This window comes from Vitis riparia, chromosome 1 (assembly GCF_004353265.1).
Source record: "Vitis riparia cultivar Riparia Gloire de Montpellier isolate 1030 chromosome 1, EGFV_Vit.rip_1.0, whole genome shotgun sequence".
In the NCBI taxonomy this organism is placed as follows: Eukaryota; Viridiplantae; Streptophyta; class Magnoliopsida; order Vitales; family Vitaceae; genus Vitis; species Vitis riparia.
Window position 1 is genome coordinate 8899070 of NC_048431.1, and position 17524 is coordinate 8916593.

At 34.1% G+C, this 17524-nt stretch overlaps 2 protein-coding genes across 2 annotated transcripts; one reads left to right on the forward strand and one right to left on the reverse strand.

The window, feature by feature from the left end:
* Positions 1-625: 625 nt before the first annotated feature.
* LOC117918078 (probable serine/threonine-protein kinase pkgA) lies at positions 626-9973 on the forward strand. Its single transcript, XM_034834626.1, has 15 exons — positions 626-1074; positions 1163-1224; positions 2520-3473; positions 3635-3701; positions 3802-3864; positions 5015-5078; positions 5166-5259; positions 5359-5442; positions 5546-5635; positions 5737-5764; positions 6594-7130; positions 7215-7276; positions 8999-9108; positions 9198-9285; positions 9362-9973. Exons 1-15 carry the CDS (start codon positions 678-680, stop codon positions 9557-9559), a joined length of 2898 nt encoding a protein of 965 aa, XP_034690517.1. The 5' UTR covers positions 626-677; the 3' UTR covers positions 9560-9973.
* Positions 9974-11449: 1476 nt separating this feature from the next.
* LOC117926629 (50S ribosomal protein L19-2, chloroplastic-like) lies at positions 11450-14938 on the reverse strand. Its single transcript, XM_034845841.1, has 5 exons — positions 14832-14938; positions 14270-14611; positions 14038-14124; positions 13803-13936; positions 11450-11724 (listed from the first exon to the last, which is right to left on the reverse strand). Exons 1-5 carry the CDS (start codon positions 14853-14855, stop codon positions 11616-11618), a joined length of 696 nt encoding a protein of 231 aa, XP_034701732.1. The 5' UTR covers positions 14856-14938; the 3' UTR covers positions 11450-11615.
* Between the last annotated feature and the right edge of the window lie 2586 nt (positions 14939-17524).

Genomic DNA, 17524 nt, shown 5'->3' on the forward strand with positions numbered 1-17524 from the left:
CTATTTATTTGTGATTACAAAATTATTTTTATTTTTAATAAGACTTGAAAGTATATTGTATAAATTCAATTTATAATTTTTCTACAAAATCAAAATAAAATATTATTTTTAAAAACAACTTATATTAACAAGTTTTTTGTTTTTATTTTTTGAAAAAGTTTTTATTTAAATAAGTTTCATGAAACCAATAAAAAATACATCTTATATAAAATAATCGGAATTTCACTTATATATGAAACATTTGAATTATCCAAATATGAAAAATGAATGAAATATACTATTTATTTATGTGAATCAAACATTCTTAAAAGAGGTTCTAATTTCATCACCAAATAGTTAAAAATAAGAAAATATAGACTATTGTGATGATAATAACATGATGTATTTTTAGTAAAAATATAATTTATTATTTTATTATATTATTAATATTCATATATTTATTAAAAAATATTTATTTTTAAATTTATTTTTAATTATAAATATATTTTTTATTTTTAATACATAGATGTATAATATCCAAAAAGAAAATTAAAAATGGCGGGAAATCCACACGTGCCAGTTCGAAATCCCCATGAAAAAAAATTCCCGCCTCCATTTCTAACATCTACTCTCAAACCCTAATCTCTCTTCCTACCCCAGATCTGAAGTTCTGAACCCAACTTCTCCTCATTCTCGCCATGATCACTAACCTGACAGACTCACAACTCAGCATCCGAACCTCAACTCAGTCGCAGAAGGCCTGGCACCTCTTATCTCTTCTCCTCACAATCGGCCGCCCGGCTCGCCCTCCAGAGCTCGCCGCTCGGTGCACGTCGTTCCCGGCCTCGCCTCAACTCGTCCAGTTACTCTGTTCCATCCCTCACTCCCCTCTCTTTTTAACCACTGATCTCTTCGTTACGCCTTCCCTGGTGGCTCTACAATTTGCACTCACTTCGAATTCTGTTCATACTTTTATGCCCAAACGATTTTCGAATGGTGATGTGAGAAAGTATTTTTGGAAACGAAAGGAATTTACAGTGCATTCTGATCTAGTTCCGTTTTCAAAGAGAAGATTATTCTTGTCATCTGCAAAGGGTAAAATGAGTGATTATTTTTATTTTTATTTTTAATTTAGTTGGAATATTGATTTTGGTTCAGTAATAATTATGGTGAAATTCTGCAGAATGCGAGGAAGACGTAATGGCTTTGCCGTCACAGAGCAGAATCCATGATGCTTGTACCGAGGTATAATTTGGCTTGTAGTTATTTAATTTCTTCCACTAATGTTGCAACTTGATGCCTTATTAAATTGCTCTTGTTTGCATTGCAATAATTCCGTGTCATCCAGGACTGAGATTCTTGAATTGAGAGGAAAATTATAGTTGGTTATATGTATCAGATTAATGAGTTAAAATTTATGAAATTGGTTGTCTAACTTGGCATTGGATCCTTGTTTGGTGGTAGGTCATCTATTGGAGCCTCACCACATAATATTTATTACCCTAATTTTGCCTACGGACCTGTGCATCTCTCTACATGGGGGTAGCATGTCAAAGAAGGTGTTAAATTCCATGATATACATTGTAGGTCTAAATCCTACAAGTTTAAGCTTTTAGAAAAATCGATTGTCTAAGAAAAAAAAAAAATCAATTACAATAAATTGGAAGTTAAGATATCCTTTTTAGAAGCTCCTATTTTTTTCCTCTAATCCTTTTTTTCCTCGTATCCCTGAGGTTATGTTTGATTCCCATAAAATGTGAGGAAAAACGGAGAGGAAAACTAGAAGTAAAAAAAATAAGTAAAGGAAAATAAAAATAAATTTAAAGTCAAATTACTTATATATTCTATTTTAAATTCATTTCACTTATTTTAATCCATTTATATGAAAGTTAAATAATTTAAAAATGCGTAAATTTTGAATTAATTTTAATTATATTTGATTTTCTTTGATATTTTCTATAATACAATCAAACACTAGAAAATCATTTTCTTTAACATTATTTTTCTTTCCTTAGTACTTTTTAGGACCCAAACATAATCGAAATATTCTTACAAAAATTCACTTTTGAGGTAGCTCTTCTTTTTCTCTAATGTAATTATTACTAACAAAGTTGAAAGAATAAAATGATATCAGTGAAAAAAATCAAATAGCCATACCCAAAGTAAAATAGGAGTGTCCCACAAGGATCTCACACCCACACGCATGTCATGTCATGTTGATATAGGTACGTTAGGTGAAATTGAAGGATCCGAGTATTACCTATACTTTTAGCCCAGTTCTTATGCTTCTCTTGTATAGGTATTTAAAATTTCTTGAGAATTCCACCAGTGCAATGGTTATTCATAGGCAAGCTGTGACAAATATACGGCGTGGTATTGTCTAATCATCTTTTCCATCTTTTTTTCTTTAAAATTTCCTTTTAACTAACGACCTCACTGATTCTGGTCCTGATCAGCATTCTTATTCTGTATAATTTAACATGCAACGTAGCCAATTGGGGTTTCTGTTAGTTTGTTGAATATATCAGTCAGTCATGCAGGTACATGTTTGTGAAGCCAATGACAGAAGCACAAGCATGAGTATGCCACTAGGGGACATGTCAGACATGACATCTAAATTTAGGATTTCATGTAAACTCATGGCCCCTGCAAATTCTGAAGCTGAATCATCCGGTTATGGACTCGAGAACATCGAACAAGGAAAGGCTAAAAAAATGACAAATAAATTTGTGAATGATAAGATGCAAAGATATGTATATACACCAGAATGTCTTCCTAGATTTATCAACATTAACACTTCTTCAGATACACCACATCCAATAGTAGTAAAAGGAATTGCTGTGTGTGAGCATGATCCAAAACCAGCCCCTCTAACTTGTATAATGGAAAATCCAGTTGTGTGGAATGAAGCTCCAACGGGTGAGATAAACTTCAATGACGCACATTGTTCAGAAAAAAATACAAGTACTTCACCAGCCAAAAATGTGAATCAAGCGAGTGCAGTTACAAATCTCGAAATGGTTGAAAATGTAAAAATCGATGAAGGAAAGGGGGGGAAATCTTCAAAGGATCCTGGACACACTGAGGAAGAAATGAATCATCTTTTCCTGTCATTTAGTACTGCTCCAATGGATACAATGCTTAGAAATGTCTTCAGAAGCATGAACATGATGAACAATAATGATGTGACACCAGTGTTGGACAGAGAGCCAACAACCATACATGAGAAGAGCCAGGCTCTGCTTCCAGCAGCTGAGCCTTCCATTTCTCAGAAACAGCTAACTAAGTCCTCTGCCAACATGAAGATGGTTCACAGGGATGCATTGACTCCAAGATTGCCAGCTCTCAGCAAGTCATCAAAGTATAGTAGGGCTGTTGAGATTTCAGAAGAGAAGCAGCAATCTAAAACCAATCATAAGAAACGGAAGTTAAAGCAAAACAATCCCGTATGTATCAAAGAAAAGGGGGAGAATTCCTTTTCTATTTCTTCCAAGGTAACATTCTTCACTGCTATGCCCGTGCATCATATGTCGTACCTGTTGGTTAATAATTTGTTTCTTTCTTGTCGGGTTTTTGCTTCATTTGCATATTAAGTTGTTTATTGCTGATAAACTTCTGGTTTATTTACTGAGGGTTGTTAATACGTGCTTTGCAGAATCAATTTGAGCCAAAAATTCTGCCAAAATTTGATGCTTTCATTGTAGAGGAGGAAGAAGGTTCAGGTACTGAACTTTTTATTACATAATTTCCAGCAACTTCATCATGAAGTCATCCATCATGGCCCAGGTTATTGATCATGTTCCTTTCTACCAAAATATGCAGGTGGTTATGGCACAGTTTACAAGGCAAGGAGAAAGACCGATGGAATGACATTTGCCATAAAATGTACGGGAAATAATAGTTTTATGTGTTGTGCTGCTGCCTGCCCTAATCGCTGAATCTGAGTTTAAGCAAGTTAGTAATGTGTTGTAGTAATAATCTGGCTCCTGGATCTATGAACATAATTCAGTACCAAAATAGGAAGACTGGAAATTGTGAATCCTAGGAAGACTGGTGTTATCAGCAATCTACTGAGAGCTGCACCCTTTAACAGTTCCAAAATAGGAAGACTGGAAATTGTGAATCCTAGGAAGACTGGTTTTATCAGCAATCTAATGAGAGCTTCACTCTTTAACAGTGTAAACTGAGTTGTCACTATCTAGGAAATGCAATTATTCATGCCTTTCTGAATGTGCTTTTATTCAGTGTTACAAAAAGATGTTATATATGCATCCTTATGCTTAGTTTTCATTCAAAAAGAAATCAAAACTTGAAATCCTATGAAAGGTTTGGCTGTTGTGGGATTTCCATATGGAGTATTAGAGCAGGAATCACAAGAATGACAGTTGGTTTGTTTGTTTTTGAGCAAGATGCATTAATTGATGTTCCAAGAGGGGATTTAGATAATTTAGTTTGAGCCTGTAAATCAAAAGTAGTTATTTCAGGAGTTTCTTTCCTTGTTACTTACTTTCTACCCAAATTGTAGATGTGGTTCAATTTAAAATTCCAAATGTTGTAAGATTCACATTAAAGGGATAGATTTTCTCAAAAAGAATTTGGACTTGTGACTCAGGTGAATTTCAATTGATATTTGATTCATTAGATTCAAATTTTTGCTCACAAAATTTTAGTAATTATGCATTTGAGTGCATGATTCGTAAAACCTTCATTGAGTAAAACATTGTTTACACTGAATTGATGGGAAGATTAAATTGAACCAACCCAACTAGTGACTGGTTCCATTGTTGTGGAGGTTAGATTTAGTAGTTTGGATATGTATAGACTTAAATGGGATGTGGAAAACACATTGTTATTGTATCATTTTAACATCTCTTGGAGCTTCTGGTGTTTTCACTCATATTTCATCTTTTATGGCAGCAATTACCATTTAGATGGCTTCACAAATTGTTACCATGTTTTCATTCTGGACGCATGTTAACACATTATCATGTGTCTAATGTTTGCTTGATGTACATATACATGTATGACTCTGCAGGTCCACATGAAAATGCTCATAGACACCATGTAAACAATGAGCTGAGAATGCTGGAGCGATTTGGGTGAGGATAGTATGGAAGTTCATTGCTTTTGAAAGTCTTCTTATGTTTTAGTTGTAATGTTTAATCTGTGACAAAATTCTAATTCAGGGGTAAGAACTTCATAATAAAATATGAAGGATCCTTCAAGATTGGAAATCAGGACTACTGTGTTCTGGAGCATATTGATCATGACCGGCCTGAGGTAATAATTGGGCATTTTATTATTTTTTGTTTAAATCTCCTTTTCCCCCTTTTTCTTTTTGTTTCTTATTTTAGATATCATTTTTGCTTCTACTCTTAGGTGTTGAAGAGGGAAATAGATATTTTTCAGCTCCAGTGGTATGCCTATTGCATGTTCAGAGCACTGGCAAGTCTACATAGGAAGGTAACCACACAAAGGGGTTTATATGTTCTATGTGGATTAGTATTCTCCTTCCAAAATTATGGGCCTTATAGTCATCATATTTATTATTATCTTGGATTTGCAGGGGATTGTTCATAGAGATGTTAAACCTGGCAACTTCCTGTTTTCTCGCAAGGTCAATAAGGGTTATCTAATTGATTTCAATCTCGCCATGGTTAGTGACACTTCTATCAGTAAATTGCATTTCTTTTGAGTTTTCCTTCATAATATTTTTTTACGTACTATGATTTGATGCATTCATTGCCGTTTTTGCAGGATCTTTGCCAAAAGTATGGGACCATAAGTAAGCTTCCATTCCAATCCAAGTCTGTACTTAAATTGTGTTTTTGGCACAATCCAATATAGAGAGCAATATTGCATTCACTTTAAGAATTTGCTGTTCTGCCTATTACTTTGTAATGAACAAAGTAGTAATAACACAGAAAATATTAGCAAGTATATTGAGAAAGAATGAGAATTGCTTGAAACAACAAAACAAGCACATATGAGACGCAAATAATTTACATGGCTCAGGAAATCCCCTACATCCACTGGCAGGACTACATCACTTATTCCATTATTAAACTAGAATTGTATAAAGTTTTTGTCCTCCAGTGTTTCCTAGAGATTTAAAAAACACCCATTTCTCTAACTGTAATTGGAAACTCTGAATCAAAAAACTCTACTGCACTTCTATCAGTTTCTTTTTTAACACACACATTAACAAACTGACTCCTAATAACTTCTCCATGAGTGCAGAAATTGACTTCCATGTCATCATCTTATTAATTCATTAAAACATTATTTGATCCAAATTCCAATGTCTAACATAAATGGTTCATGAAATTAAATTTTATGAATAAGAACAAGTTTGCCTGCTTAAGCATCTTCTTAAACCCCTTTCCTTTGCTATTATGAACATCTTGTGCCTTATCTTTTAGCCCCTTGTTAGTTTCAAGGTTGAGTATCATAGTTTTTCTTGTTTCCTTACTACGAGTTGTATGTGCTAATCATTGTGATTTGCTTTATCATTTATCATTTTTCTTTTTTTTTCTTTTTTTTTCTTTTTTTGTGGTTTTACTTTCATTTGACTAAAAAGAGTGAATTAATAAACTACTTTGTATATTTTATAGGCAAACCAAAGGAGGCACACAGCTTAAGCTTCAATCAGGTGACAGTAACTCACCCTAATTCTGTACCTCCTACCAAAAGTAGGAAGATTCAGAGTACTAAATCTTTGGAGACAGACAATTGGTACCCAATGAAAGGCTCCAAGTTAACTCTAGAACCTAAGAACATGAAAAAGAAGCCGGTAGGCCAAATGAAGGCCTATATTGACATGGGCAGCCAGAATATAATCAAAAGCCAAGGTGCAGATGGCTCAGGGATAACCTCAGCAAAGGATAATACAAGTGCTAGGACTTCTTTGTCAGAAAAGCTAAGGGAACCCCTGCCATGCCAAGGAAGGAAGGAGCTGATCAGCCTGGCACAGGAAGCAATGCAGAATCCAAATCATGAATCATCAAGAGGTCCAGCTTCTAAGAGAAAAAGGGTTGCTGCCCCTCCTGGAGAAGAGGAAAAAGTGGACAAGAAATTTGTTTATATTTCTCCAATGCCTCTCCATGCAGCGGGAATCGCTGTTGCTGGTGCTGGATTATTAAAGAACAAAGGTATACTGCCTAAATAACTTGGATGATTTGGGTTGATAAATCTATCTTTTCTTCTAGGATCAATCACATTTAATTTATTCCCAGGAGATGGAAAGCAAAAGAGAGAGGGCCCTTGCGTTGGAACCAAGGGCTTCCGGGCACCTGAGGTAAGAACTTGTAATCATTTCCACTTCAGTGACTGCATTATTATTATTATTTTCTATGCCCTGTTCATTCTAATCCTAACCCACACTAAATGAAATTGTTGCAGCATTGTAATCAGTTGTCAATCTGGAAAGTTTTCAGATGCTTAGTATAAAAAATTTCAAATTCTTGTATAATAGAAAATATTATAATAATTAATTACCATTTTCAAGAGAAAAGAATCTGTTATATTACTCATTGGGATACTAAAATGACAGTGAAATATTGACTATTTAGGAAGATCATGTGAAGCTTGAGAGAGTGGATACATAAGGCAGCCCTACTGCCTGCAAAATATTGTTTGTGTATTTTCTGTTAAGTGCAGGTCAATATCTTTTGATGGTCAATTCCCTAATAGCTTATGCTTTTAGGCCAAGTTTTAGTTTAACGTTTTCAATGTAGATTGTGAATTTTTCATTTTATGGAGAGTGATAATTGATGATTGAAGGCTGCTGCTTTTCACCCCCAAACAAGGAAAGGGTTGGTTTTATTTATGTATTGGGAAGTGAAAAATTACTCATTTTTAAAAGTTACATTTTTGTACCACATCATTGAAAGGTGCTTTGACTCTCAGTGCCTTGAGAAACTGTTGCTCACCATGTTTCAGCCTTGCATCATGTGAAGAAATATCCAAGACTGCCTATGGTAGCTATTGGTTCTAACTTTCCAAAATATGGGCTTTCTTAATCATCGCATTCTTGAAATCTAAATGATAAGCGCATGTTATGAGAAACAATAGCATTGTCTTGTAACAAGTGCTATATAAAAAACAAATGAAATATTTGGTTTCCCATATGACGAAACACTCTGAACTCTCTCATTCATTGTGATGTGGAATCATGTCATTCATCTTTGCTAAATCATTTTTCCGGGGCTATCATTATCATCCTTGGCCCATTGACTAAGGTGCCATTTCTCAGTTTTGTGTTCTTTTTGTTATATTATTCACCTTCATTGCTGTCCCTGATACCACTTATTTTAATATCTGATGTATCAGTGAAACTTGTCCATTTACTGGCCTAATTTTTTAGATATCATCCCTGGATCTTCATGTATCAGGCTACTATGCTGTACTATGATTTTACATTATTCATTGGCATTCATTTTGCTATTTAGGTTGTGTTTGTTGCCACAGAAAAACAGATTCATGAAATGGTATCAGAAATATCCAACTGACAAAAGATTGTATACTTATTGAAAATAAATTTATGTTTTGGCAAAATGAGGAAATCAAGTGTTTGTGCCAGGAGGAGTAGAGGTAATTCCTCACCATGAAATAGGCAGGATATGCTTGCAGCATTATATTTTTCAATTACTTACCAAATTTGTAGAGCTACATCTCCTGACACACTTTAAGGTAACACTTGCAAAGGAACATGAGGAACGAGGGTTTAGGCACAAGGACCTCTTGATGTGGTTTCTAAATTGATATAATTGGAAAGTGCATGGTTTAACTCTTTATTTGTCCAATCAAACAGATAGATAAGTTTTATTTTTCGTAATTAATGGTTTTTTATGGTTATGTCATGCGTTAATGTGGTGTGTCCAAAAACAACCAAAATGACTAGGAATGAAAAGAAAAATCAGCACGAAGAATTCATAACTTTTTGTTTCCTTAGGCTTTCATTTGGGCCCCTCTACATGTTGTGAAACAAATGGAGCTTAATGCTCAGCGGCTTATGCAGGTTTTGCTCAGATCTTCTCATCAAGGGTCCAAGGTTGATATCTGGTCTGCTGGGGTCACCTTACTCTACCTAATGATTGGAAGAACACCCTTTTTTGGTGACCACCAACAGTAAGAATTCTTACCTATAATCCAAAAGTATATACTACATTATTTTCATCCTCAAATTCATTTCGCCAACTAATTGCTGTCATCGTCAGGAACATGAGAGACATTGTGAAGTTGCGAGGCAATGAAGCTCTATGGGAAGTTGCCAAGCTACACAATCGGGAATCCTCATTCCCAGTGGTATTTTCACTTCTAATAATGATCTATTCAATTATAAATTAGAGGCCATGTACTGAACTGTATCATTTTGTCATAGGACCTCCTTGATGCACGATTCGTGCCAACTATTGATCTTCGAGGTTGGTGCAAAGTGAACACAAAGAGACCAGACTTCCTTAGGGCAATCCCAGGTTCTCTTTTTGATCTAGTTGATAAGTGCTTGACAGTGAACCCAAGATCAAGGATCAATGCAGATGAAGCTCTTAGGCATGAGTTCTTCACTTCAATGCCATGATGCCCCGATGCTGCTCAACTTAGTCACAGCTTAGACATTGAAACTAGCTGCCATTTACATGGAGAAACCATGATCAAACCTGTGACTGTGAGAAGGTTTCTCAATGAGCTTGCTTATTAAGCTCTGCGGAGGTTTATTCATCTTTTAGTTCAGAAGCCCATTTGCAGGTAACCCCCTTCTCTTAGTTGTAGGTTTGCTGTAAATTTATGAGCTGTAGGTTTGAAAGTGAAAAAGAAAATAGGAAACTCTCTTTTTACTCCTTCCTACCATGTTGTGATTATGCCAATAGGATGAATGTAGGCTAAGCTTCCTATGTATGTAGTATTTAATCAGGAAATGGATAGGCCACATTGTAAAATAAATCATATATGCTGTGGCACTGAAAATTCAATGCTAAATTTTTTATTCCATCGAGTGTTGGGTGTGAACTTCACTTTGGCAGGAAATAAACTTGACATAGTTTTAGTTAAAAAATTATTCCATTTTTTTTTCCAAAACATTTCATGGTTGGGGAGAGATCAAACTTTTGTATTTTCAAATGATTGTTTATTAACACAATCGATGTAGTTCATTGTCCAGAATCGATGAACTCATTTGCTGCTGGTGAATATTAGGGCATGAAGAAATTTTGAAATTGTGATTGTAACAGTGGTATGCAAGCTAATGTATGAACTCCCAAGTCTATCAAGAATCTGTAGCAACTATACTATTGTGCTACCCTTATGAAAATGTGGGGTGGGGTGAATTTGAAGAGGTCTTAGAATTCAAGAGCAAGTGTCAGTCACAGGCATTACTGGTTCCTTTGGGTTGTTTGTAGGCTGGTTTTTATTCAATTTAGAATGGTGAATGGTTTTAATGATTAAGTGAAGGAACTGAGTCAACAGGGTGCATGAATGATCGAGTTAAATTTGGTTTGATGAACTGGTGTGGGAATCTGGTGGATGAATGAATGACAACTTATATGGATGAGGAAATATGGAGGTTGGCTGGTAGCTTGCACTATGCCATTGCATGTTGCTATGTGCCAACTTCAATATTTGCTTTCCATCTTCACCAATATATTTCCATCAACTCCCCCATTACATCATGTACCTTCCTACCTTGATTTTCATATTTTTAAAATTACTTCAATTTTGTCAAACTCATGTTTGATAGTGATTATAAGAAGTGTTTTTAGTATTTTTAATGATAAAAATTTTCAAGTGTTATAAAAATTAGAAAAACTTTTAATTTTTTTTTTATTAAAAATACTATTCAAACTAAAAGCGTTTTCTAAAATCATTATCAAACAATAAGCTTTAAATATTAAATGAAAAACGAATAATAATTTCGTTACTAGTGTTAAATACGTGCAAATTATTTAAACATAATAAATTACCAAGTAAGGGTATTGAAAATTATGTTTTGGATTGAGGATATTGAGATGTTCCTTATCATTTAACAAGGACACATCCGTAGTTCAGGGCCAGGCAGCATTTTGCATTTCAAAATAGAAAGCAAAAGAAATTACCTATAACACGAAAGGTTTTTTCAAGTAGTTTGTTTGCAAGCTCGTTCAACTTTCAAGGATATGAAGTACGACGCTTGGACGCAAACAACACATGAAAAATGGTGGGTTTGCGAATTTGCCTTCCATTCATTCCAAATGATATGACATCTTTATATTTTTAATTCTTCATAGAGGGTAAGGGCTTATAATACCATTTTTAAAACCGTTCTCAAAAAATAATTTTTAATATTTTCTAAAATAAATCTGATGGAGATGTTGAAATAATCTCAACCTACTTTTTGTATTTTCAAATATTTCTTAAAAATATTTTTTTTCTAGCAAATTCTCCAAAAATCTGTTTTCCACTACATTTTTTTTTTTTTTATCAAATGTGTTTTCAGTTGACTACAGGTTATTTTATTCCATATATCTCAACACTGCAAATCCAGATGATGAAGGAAAGAAGAGGTTAAAGATATATCCATCTCAAAGGAAAAAAAAAATTCACGGAGAAGTACAACACAACATCCGGATTCAAGAAAATCAAAAGACAGGTGTTGAGGGTTTTCATTTGAAAGTTGAGAGCCTGGGAAGCTTGTCTCTCAGATAGTACAACCTTGCCCTTCTGACCTTCCTGTGGTTAACTACCTTTATCTCTTTGATGTTTGGTGAATACCTGTAACAATGATACCAGATCACATATTAGTTAACATAAAAAATAATCCTAGCACAACATGAAACAGGACAATGCATAAGACATTCTTGGAGGAAGTGAAATTTCTATACAGCCTCTGCATCACTTTGTTTCTAGCTATATAACATTTCAAAATGAACACCACAACCTTCTGCAATACATATTTGAAGGTTACCACATTCTATACCGTTCTTTAAGGTCATTGGGTATCATTCATTACCAGTGAATATTGGTTCATATCTTGTTTTGAATGTCTAAAACTAACATTCTACACCAACATCAAATTCCAACATTTGTAACCATGCAAGTGCATCAGAAGTACATCCTTTTAGTTTTTCGAAGTTCATGTTCTAAGATAAGGATGATCGATGGTTTCATTCATAAAGCCCACTGTGTTATTCATCACTAAAAAAGAGGCAAGAAACAGGACTTAGTTATATGGGCTTCACTTGGCTGCTGATGAGATGGAGGAAAAGGAACTGATACTAAATAGTAGCAAACTAGCAGCTTACCCTAATTCTTTAGAGAGGAGTGAGTAAAAGCAATTTGACAAATAGTAGTTGGGAACACAAAGTATCTAAGGAAATGCATACTTAAGTCTGATCAAAACCCCTCCACTCCCCATGAGGTTATAACAGATTTTTTGCAAGCCTTGACCTGAAAGGAATATTTGATCACAAAGTAATACTAAAAACCTACTTTTTTTGTTTGCTGGGCCTAAAGCGGAAGCAACCCTTGGGCTCTACCAACACTGAAAACGCATTCAGTGAATAACAAACTTGTCCATATATTCCTAAGTTTTAGCACAGATCATGGCCTGATTGGTTGAGAGAGATTTGGTTCACCTGCAGTGCCAGACTTTATGCAAGCTAGTTTAACCCCTCAAACGAACAATGCTAATGAGTTTTAGAAATACTGCTTTCAATTCAATTCATTCAATGAACAGAGAAGCAGGCTCAGTTCACAGACCATACAGCACAAATAGTATGAAAAGATCTGCATTGTAATTATTTACACCACTATAAGATAATCATATAGAAAAATTAATTATTGCAACAATAAGGTAAATTATACATGGAGAGAAAGAAGTCAATTAAAAGATAAAACGATAGCACTAAATGGGACTCACAAAGTAGGAAAGGACCTGATACATTATTATTGGTGACACACCTGTCGCCCCAACATGGCACTCTAAAATGCATGTTGAGTTCAGTAAGAGTATTGCAACTAGGAAGACGAAGAATAGAATTCAAGGCAGTCTCAATAAAAAAAAAAATGAAAAACAACCAATGAGTGGTGGATTTTGAGGGAGTCTCACAAAAGAAGAGCCTTGCTCAATAGGGGCCCTAGCACTATTTTAAAATGTGTTTATAATCTTAAGATGAGCTCATATATATAGCATCGGAAACTTTTTCTCTTATCCAACATGGGATATTACAATCACCATATGTAGACATAACGTCCTCATTGTGTCCCACATGATTCTAAGACCAAATAGACAAACATCTCTTGTGGGGCAAACAAACTCCTACATTGGGATGTGGGTTTGATTCCAATACCATATGTAATAATGACCTACTCTCAATGGTGTAGATATGTTCACTTTGAAATCAAAGAGCCCTCACGACCTTAAAACACGTTTACAAGGTTAAGAAAAACTCGTACACATATAGCACCAAGAACTTTTTCTCCTATCCAATATAGGATATCACATTTTTTATAGGCTTTAAACCTCTACATTATTTACATCAATAACCTATATATAATATATCCATGAATAATTTATTTTGATGTCTATCCATGAATAGTCAGCCTTGGGTTTGTCTTACAAATACAATCAGCCATTCATGGCAACAGATACGCAAGTTTGATTTTCTGAATGTTGGCTGATACAATTCAAGTCATAATAAATCAAAAGGAAAAAAAAAAAATTACACAAGGTAGTTTAGTATGCGACGCTATTTGATGAAAAAAAATCATAGTTATTGATTCCAATTCATCCCAGAAAAAACTCCTCACTGCAAATTTGTATATTAATTCATGAGAAATGAAATACTCACACAGGGAATACGATCTCAACCCCTACACCCGCAATAATCCTCCGAACTCGGATTGTTGTGTGGATGCCAGCATTTTGTTTAGAAATAACAATACCTTTATAGATAGACAACCTGCGCCTATTTTCTGGGACTTCCTATAAGTCAATCACATAAACAAAATCACAAAAATTTCATTTCAAAGAAGAAAAATAAAACAATCTAAAGGGGGAAAAAATGAATCAGAAACACGATTTACCAGTTTAATTTCCACAATGTCTCCAGTTCTAAGGTCCGGAACTGGTCTTTCCTTCTCCGAGGCCTCAATTGCCCTTTTATTCAAAATCTACTCAAACAAGCAATAAAGCACTTTCACTTCCTCTGCCAAATAAGCCCTTAATTTATCCTTATCTTTTATTTTCTTTCCTCCTACTTGTCAGCAAACAAAGAGAGCATTCAAGGAGAATAACACAAGAGCAAAGAGAAAATACCCCCATTATATCTCCAAGCTTGACCCGAGGTTTTCTCGGCGGCTTCGCTTCATCTTCAGCATCCAATTTCACTTCGGACTCAGTCTCAGAAACAGTTTCCTCCTCCTCAGTGTTCTCATCTGCTCCCAATTCACCCTCATTGTCCGCTTCTGCTCTCACAATAAAGAACCGCTTCGGAGACACAACAATGGGACGGAAATGGAACGCAAACGAGTTCGACGAAAATCTAGAAGTCGATAATCGATTAAGGTTCAATGAAGAGCTACGAGGCGAGGGGAAAGTGGAAAGCCCTAGCTTCTTTGGGGGCCATTGATTAGAGCTTCTTGGGGTGATGAACAATGCCTGCACAACCCAACCACCAATTCTTCACAATAAAAAATTAAAACAAAAAAAAAAAAACACAACACAACAACAACAACAACAACAATAACAGTGGTAATTCAATTCTCCATTTGGTCGCTGGGTAAACTGAGTTTGTAAACCAAATTTTCTATTCTAATCCGCAGTTTTCAAAGCAACCGAACAGAAAGCGGAAGGTAGGGAAACGGAGATGGAAAAATACCTGAGGAAGAACCTTGGAGGCCATGATTTGAGAAGGGAGGAGTCAGTGCCAGGGTAGAGAGATTGAATTCATGAGAGTGGAGTTGAAATGAGTGAGAGAGAGCACTACACAGCCTTACAGCCTTATCCGTCGAAAGTTCAGTGGAAACATCCCATGAAGGCCAGCCCAAAACTTTGGGCTGGTCTGACTGTTTGGCCCATGGGCTCCCACTCCCGTTACCATGTTATTAAGGTGTGGTTTGCAATTTTACATATACCATGTTTAGTTTTCCGAAATTACTAAGCAAACAAAAAAAGTAAATAATGCTCGCTGCATTTAGTTCACAAAAATAATTTTCATATCAAAATATAATTCAAATATAATTAAAATAATTTAGAAATTAAAATAAATAAAATAAATTCAAAGTATCATATAAAAGTAATTTATTAATTTTAAATCTATATTTTTTATTTCCCTGTCCTTTTACTCTTGTTTTTTTCTATAGTTTTTTTCCTTATTGTTTTTTACTTTTTTGGTTTTTTTCTTTATATATGATTGTAGTTTTTAAAAAAAATTATTAGGAAAATGGACTTCAAATGAAGCAAAAATGTATGTATTAAATTTATTAATGAGTTTAATAATTTTTAAAAATAATTTTAAATTACTTAAATACGAAACCAATTTATACTATAAATTTATGAATAAAAATTTATTTAAAATAACTTTATTATTTTTCTTCTGTATAGAATTATGATCTTTTAAATTCTTTTACTCGAGAAATAGAAGTTAAATCAATGAACACTTAGTATGTTAGATTTGTTACAGGTCCAATAATTTAAAAAATAATAATTTAGAACTCAAAAAATAATTCAATCACCACTACATATTCACAATTGGTGCAAAATAATTTTATTATTTATCCCCTACACATAACTATATGTTTATGAATCTTTTTGTACTAGACAAATAGACTTTGAACGGAACGATGATTAATTTTTCAAATTTATTCATGAATCTCATACTTATTAATAATAATTTAAAACTATAAATGAGATCCATCAATACCAAAAAAATGCTTTTCTTATTTCTCCTCTACAAGTATTTATATTTTTTCTGATTTTAATATTAAGTAAGCAGATTATAAATCAAGTAAAACTAGAACGAGCGAAATTTAATGTTCTAGATTCTTGAATGAATTTACTAGTGTGAAACTAAAGTTTGGTTAATCTCGATTTTAATGATAACAAAATAAGGTTTAAAACTAATGATTATATTTCAAGTGTGATTAGGCAAGACGATTTCCAAAGTAGCAATTACAAAGACAAATCAAGCCAAGAAAAAATCATGAAGAAGAAGATTACCTCAAAGAGAAGTGTTTTTCAAATACCCAAGTTTCATAAGATCTTTTTGTAAGGTTGTTGGTGCATTAGGATTTTCATGCATTACACTCTTTACTTATGCATTAAAATCATTCAAGAGTTATTTTGTTTTAAGTATTTTAAAATTGGATGATTTCATATTTTCAACTAAAATCTTGTGGCAAATGTTTTTCAAACTTGTTTAAAAAGGTTTTAAGTTGAAAAAGTTAGTTGTTGAGCCAAAAACAGCTCAACCGGTTGAACCGGATAAAGAATCGATCTACCCCCATCTCAACCGGTCTAGGAGTAGGTCGACCCCCAGTTCAACTAGTCAATTGTGTGAACAATAACTAGTCGACCACCAGCTCAACTAGTTGAGGGGTGCAAAAAACATTATCTCTCTTCTAGAATGGTTGTTCAACCAGATGAGGAACCGGTTGACCCACACCTCAAATGGTCGAGGTTCGATCGAGGTCCAACGGTCACTTGCCAAACATTAAATGCTAATGACTATTCAATCGGTCGACCCCCATCTCGACCGGTCGAACCCCCAACAATTAGTTTAGCTTTTTTCTTCTATAAAAATGCTCCAATCTTTATTGTTTCATGAGTTCAACCTTCCCAAACATTTCTTGAATATATTTGAGCATTGAAAAAGTGTTTTTTGAGTGCACCATTGTTCTAAAACTTGCATATCATTAGTGCACCATTCAATCTTAATTTTCTTGTATCATTTGAGTTTAAAGCTTTTGTATTAGGATTTTGTGAGATTATTTATTTATAAATCTTTAAGAGGAAGTTTCTCAAGTGTGAGGTATCACTTGAGGGGTTGTTCAAGAGTGGGGTATTTCTTGAGAAGTGTAAAGGGTGCTTATAACCAAAAGTCTAATAGGGTGAATTGGAACCATAATCCAATTGTATTACTTGAAGGTTTGGTTTGGAATCCTTGAATTAGTGGAACCTCAAGCTTGGGATTGAAGTTAGAGGAAAGTGGATGTAGGTCGGGTTATGCCGAACCACTATAAAATCTTGTGTTTGCATTATCTCTTCCCTATTATTTTATTTTATATACAATTGTCTTTATATTGTTTTATTATATACTTGCATATATTTGTCTCTTACATTCACATAGTTTAAATTTACAAAAAGAGACCATCACTCTTTTCACTCCCCCTTTAGGGTGATTACCATCAGTTGGATTAACCTATTTTTTTCTAACAACTAGGTTTTAAGTCTTTAATGAATCTATTTGATTTTAAGAAGAATTTAAAAGACAAATCAAATTAATTACTAAATAAATTAGTCCAAAATATTCTCTATAATTGAATATTGAAAGTATTCATGAAAAACATGACT

What these genes read in the sequence shown, in the direction of transcription:
- LOC117918078 (XM_034834626.1), top strand. Translation starts at nt 678, where the DNA reads ATGATCACTAACCTGACAGACTCACAACTCAGCATCCGAACCTCAACT. An exon ending in TGGCAAGTCTACATAGGAAG is followed by an intron (nt 5,443 to 5,545) that starts GTAACCACACAA and finishes TTGGATTTGCAG; the next exon opens with GGGATTGTTCATAGAGATGT. An exon ending in TGGATTATTAAAGAACAAAG is followed by an intron (nt 7,131 to 7,214) that starts GTATACTGCCTA and finishes ATTTATTCCCAG; the next exon opens with GAGATGGAAAGCAAAAGAGA.
- LOC117926629 (XM_034845841.1), bottom strand. Translation starts at nt 14,855, where the DNA reads ATGGCCTCCAAGGTTCTTCCTCAG. An exon ending in AGCTTGGAGATATAATGGGG is followed by an intron (nt 14,125 to 14,269) that starts GTATTTTCTCTT and finishes TTGTTTGAGTAG; the next exon opens with ATTTTGAATAAAAGGGCAAT. An exon ending in ACATTGTGGAAATTAAACTG is followed by an intron (nt 13,937 to 14,037) that starts GTAAATCGTGTT and finishes ATTGACTTATAG; the next exon opens with GAAGTCCCAGAAAATAGGCG.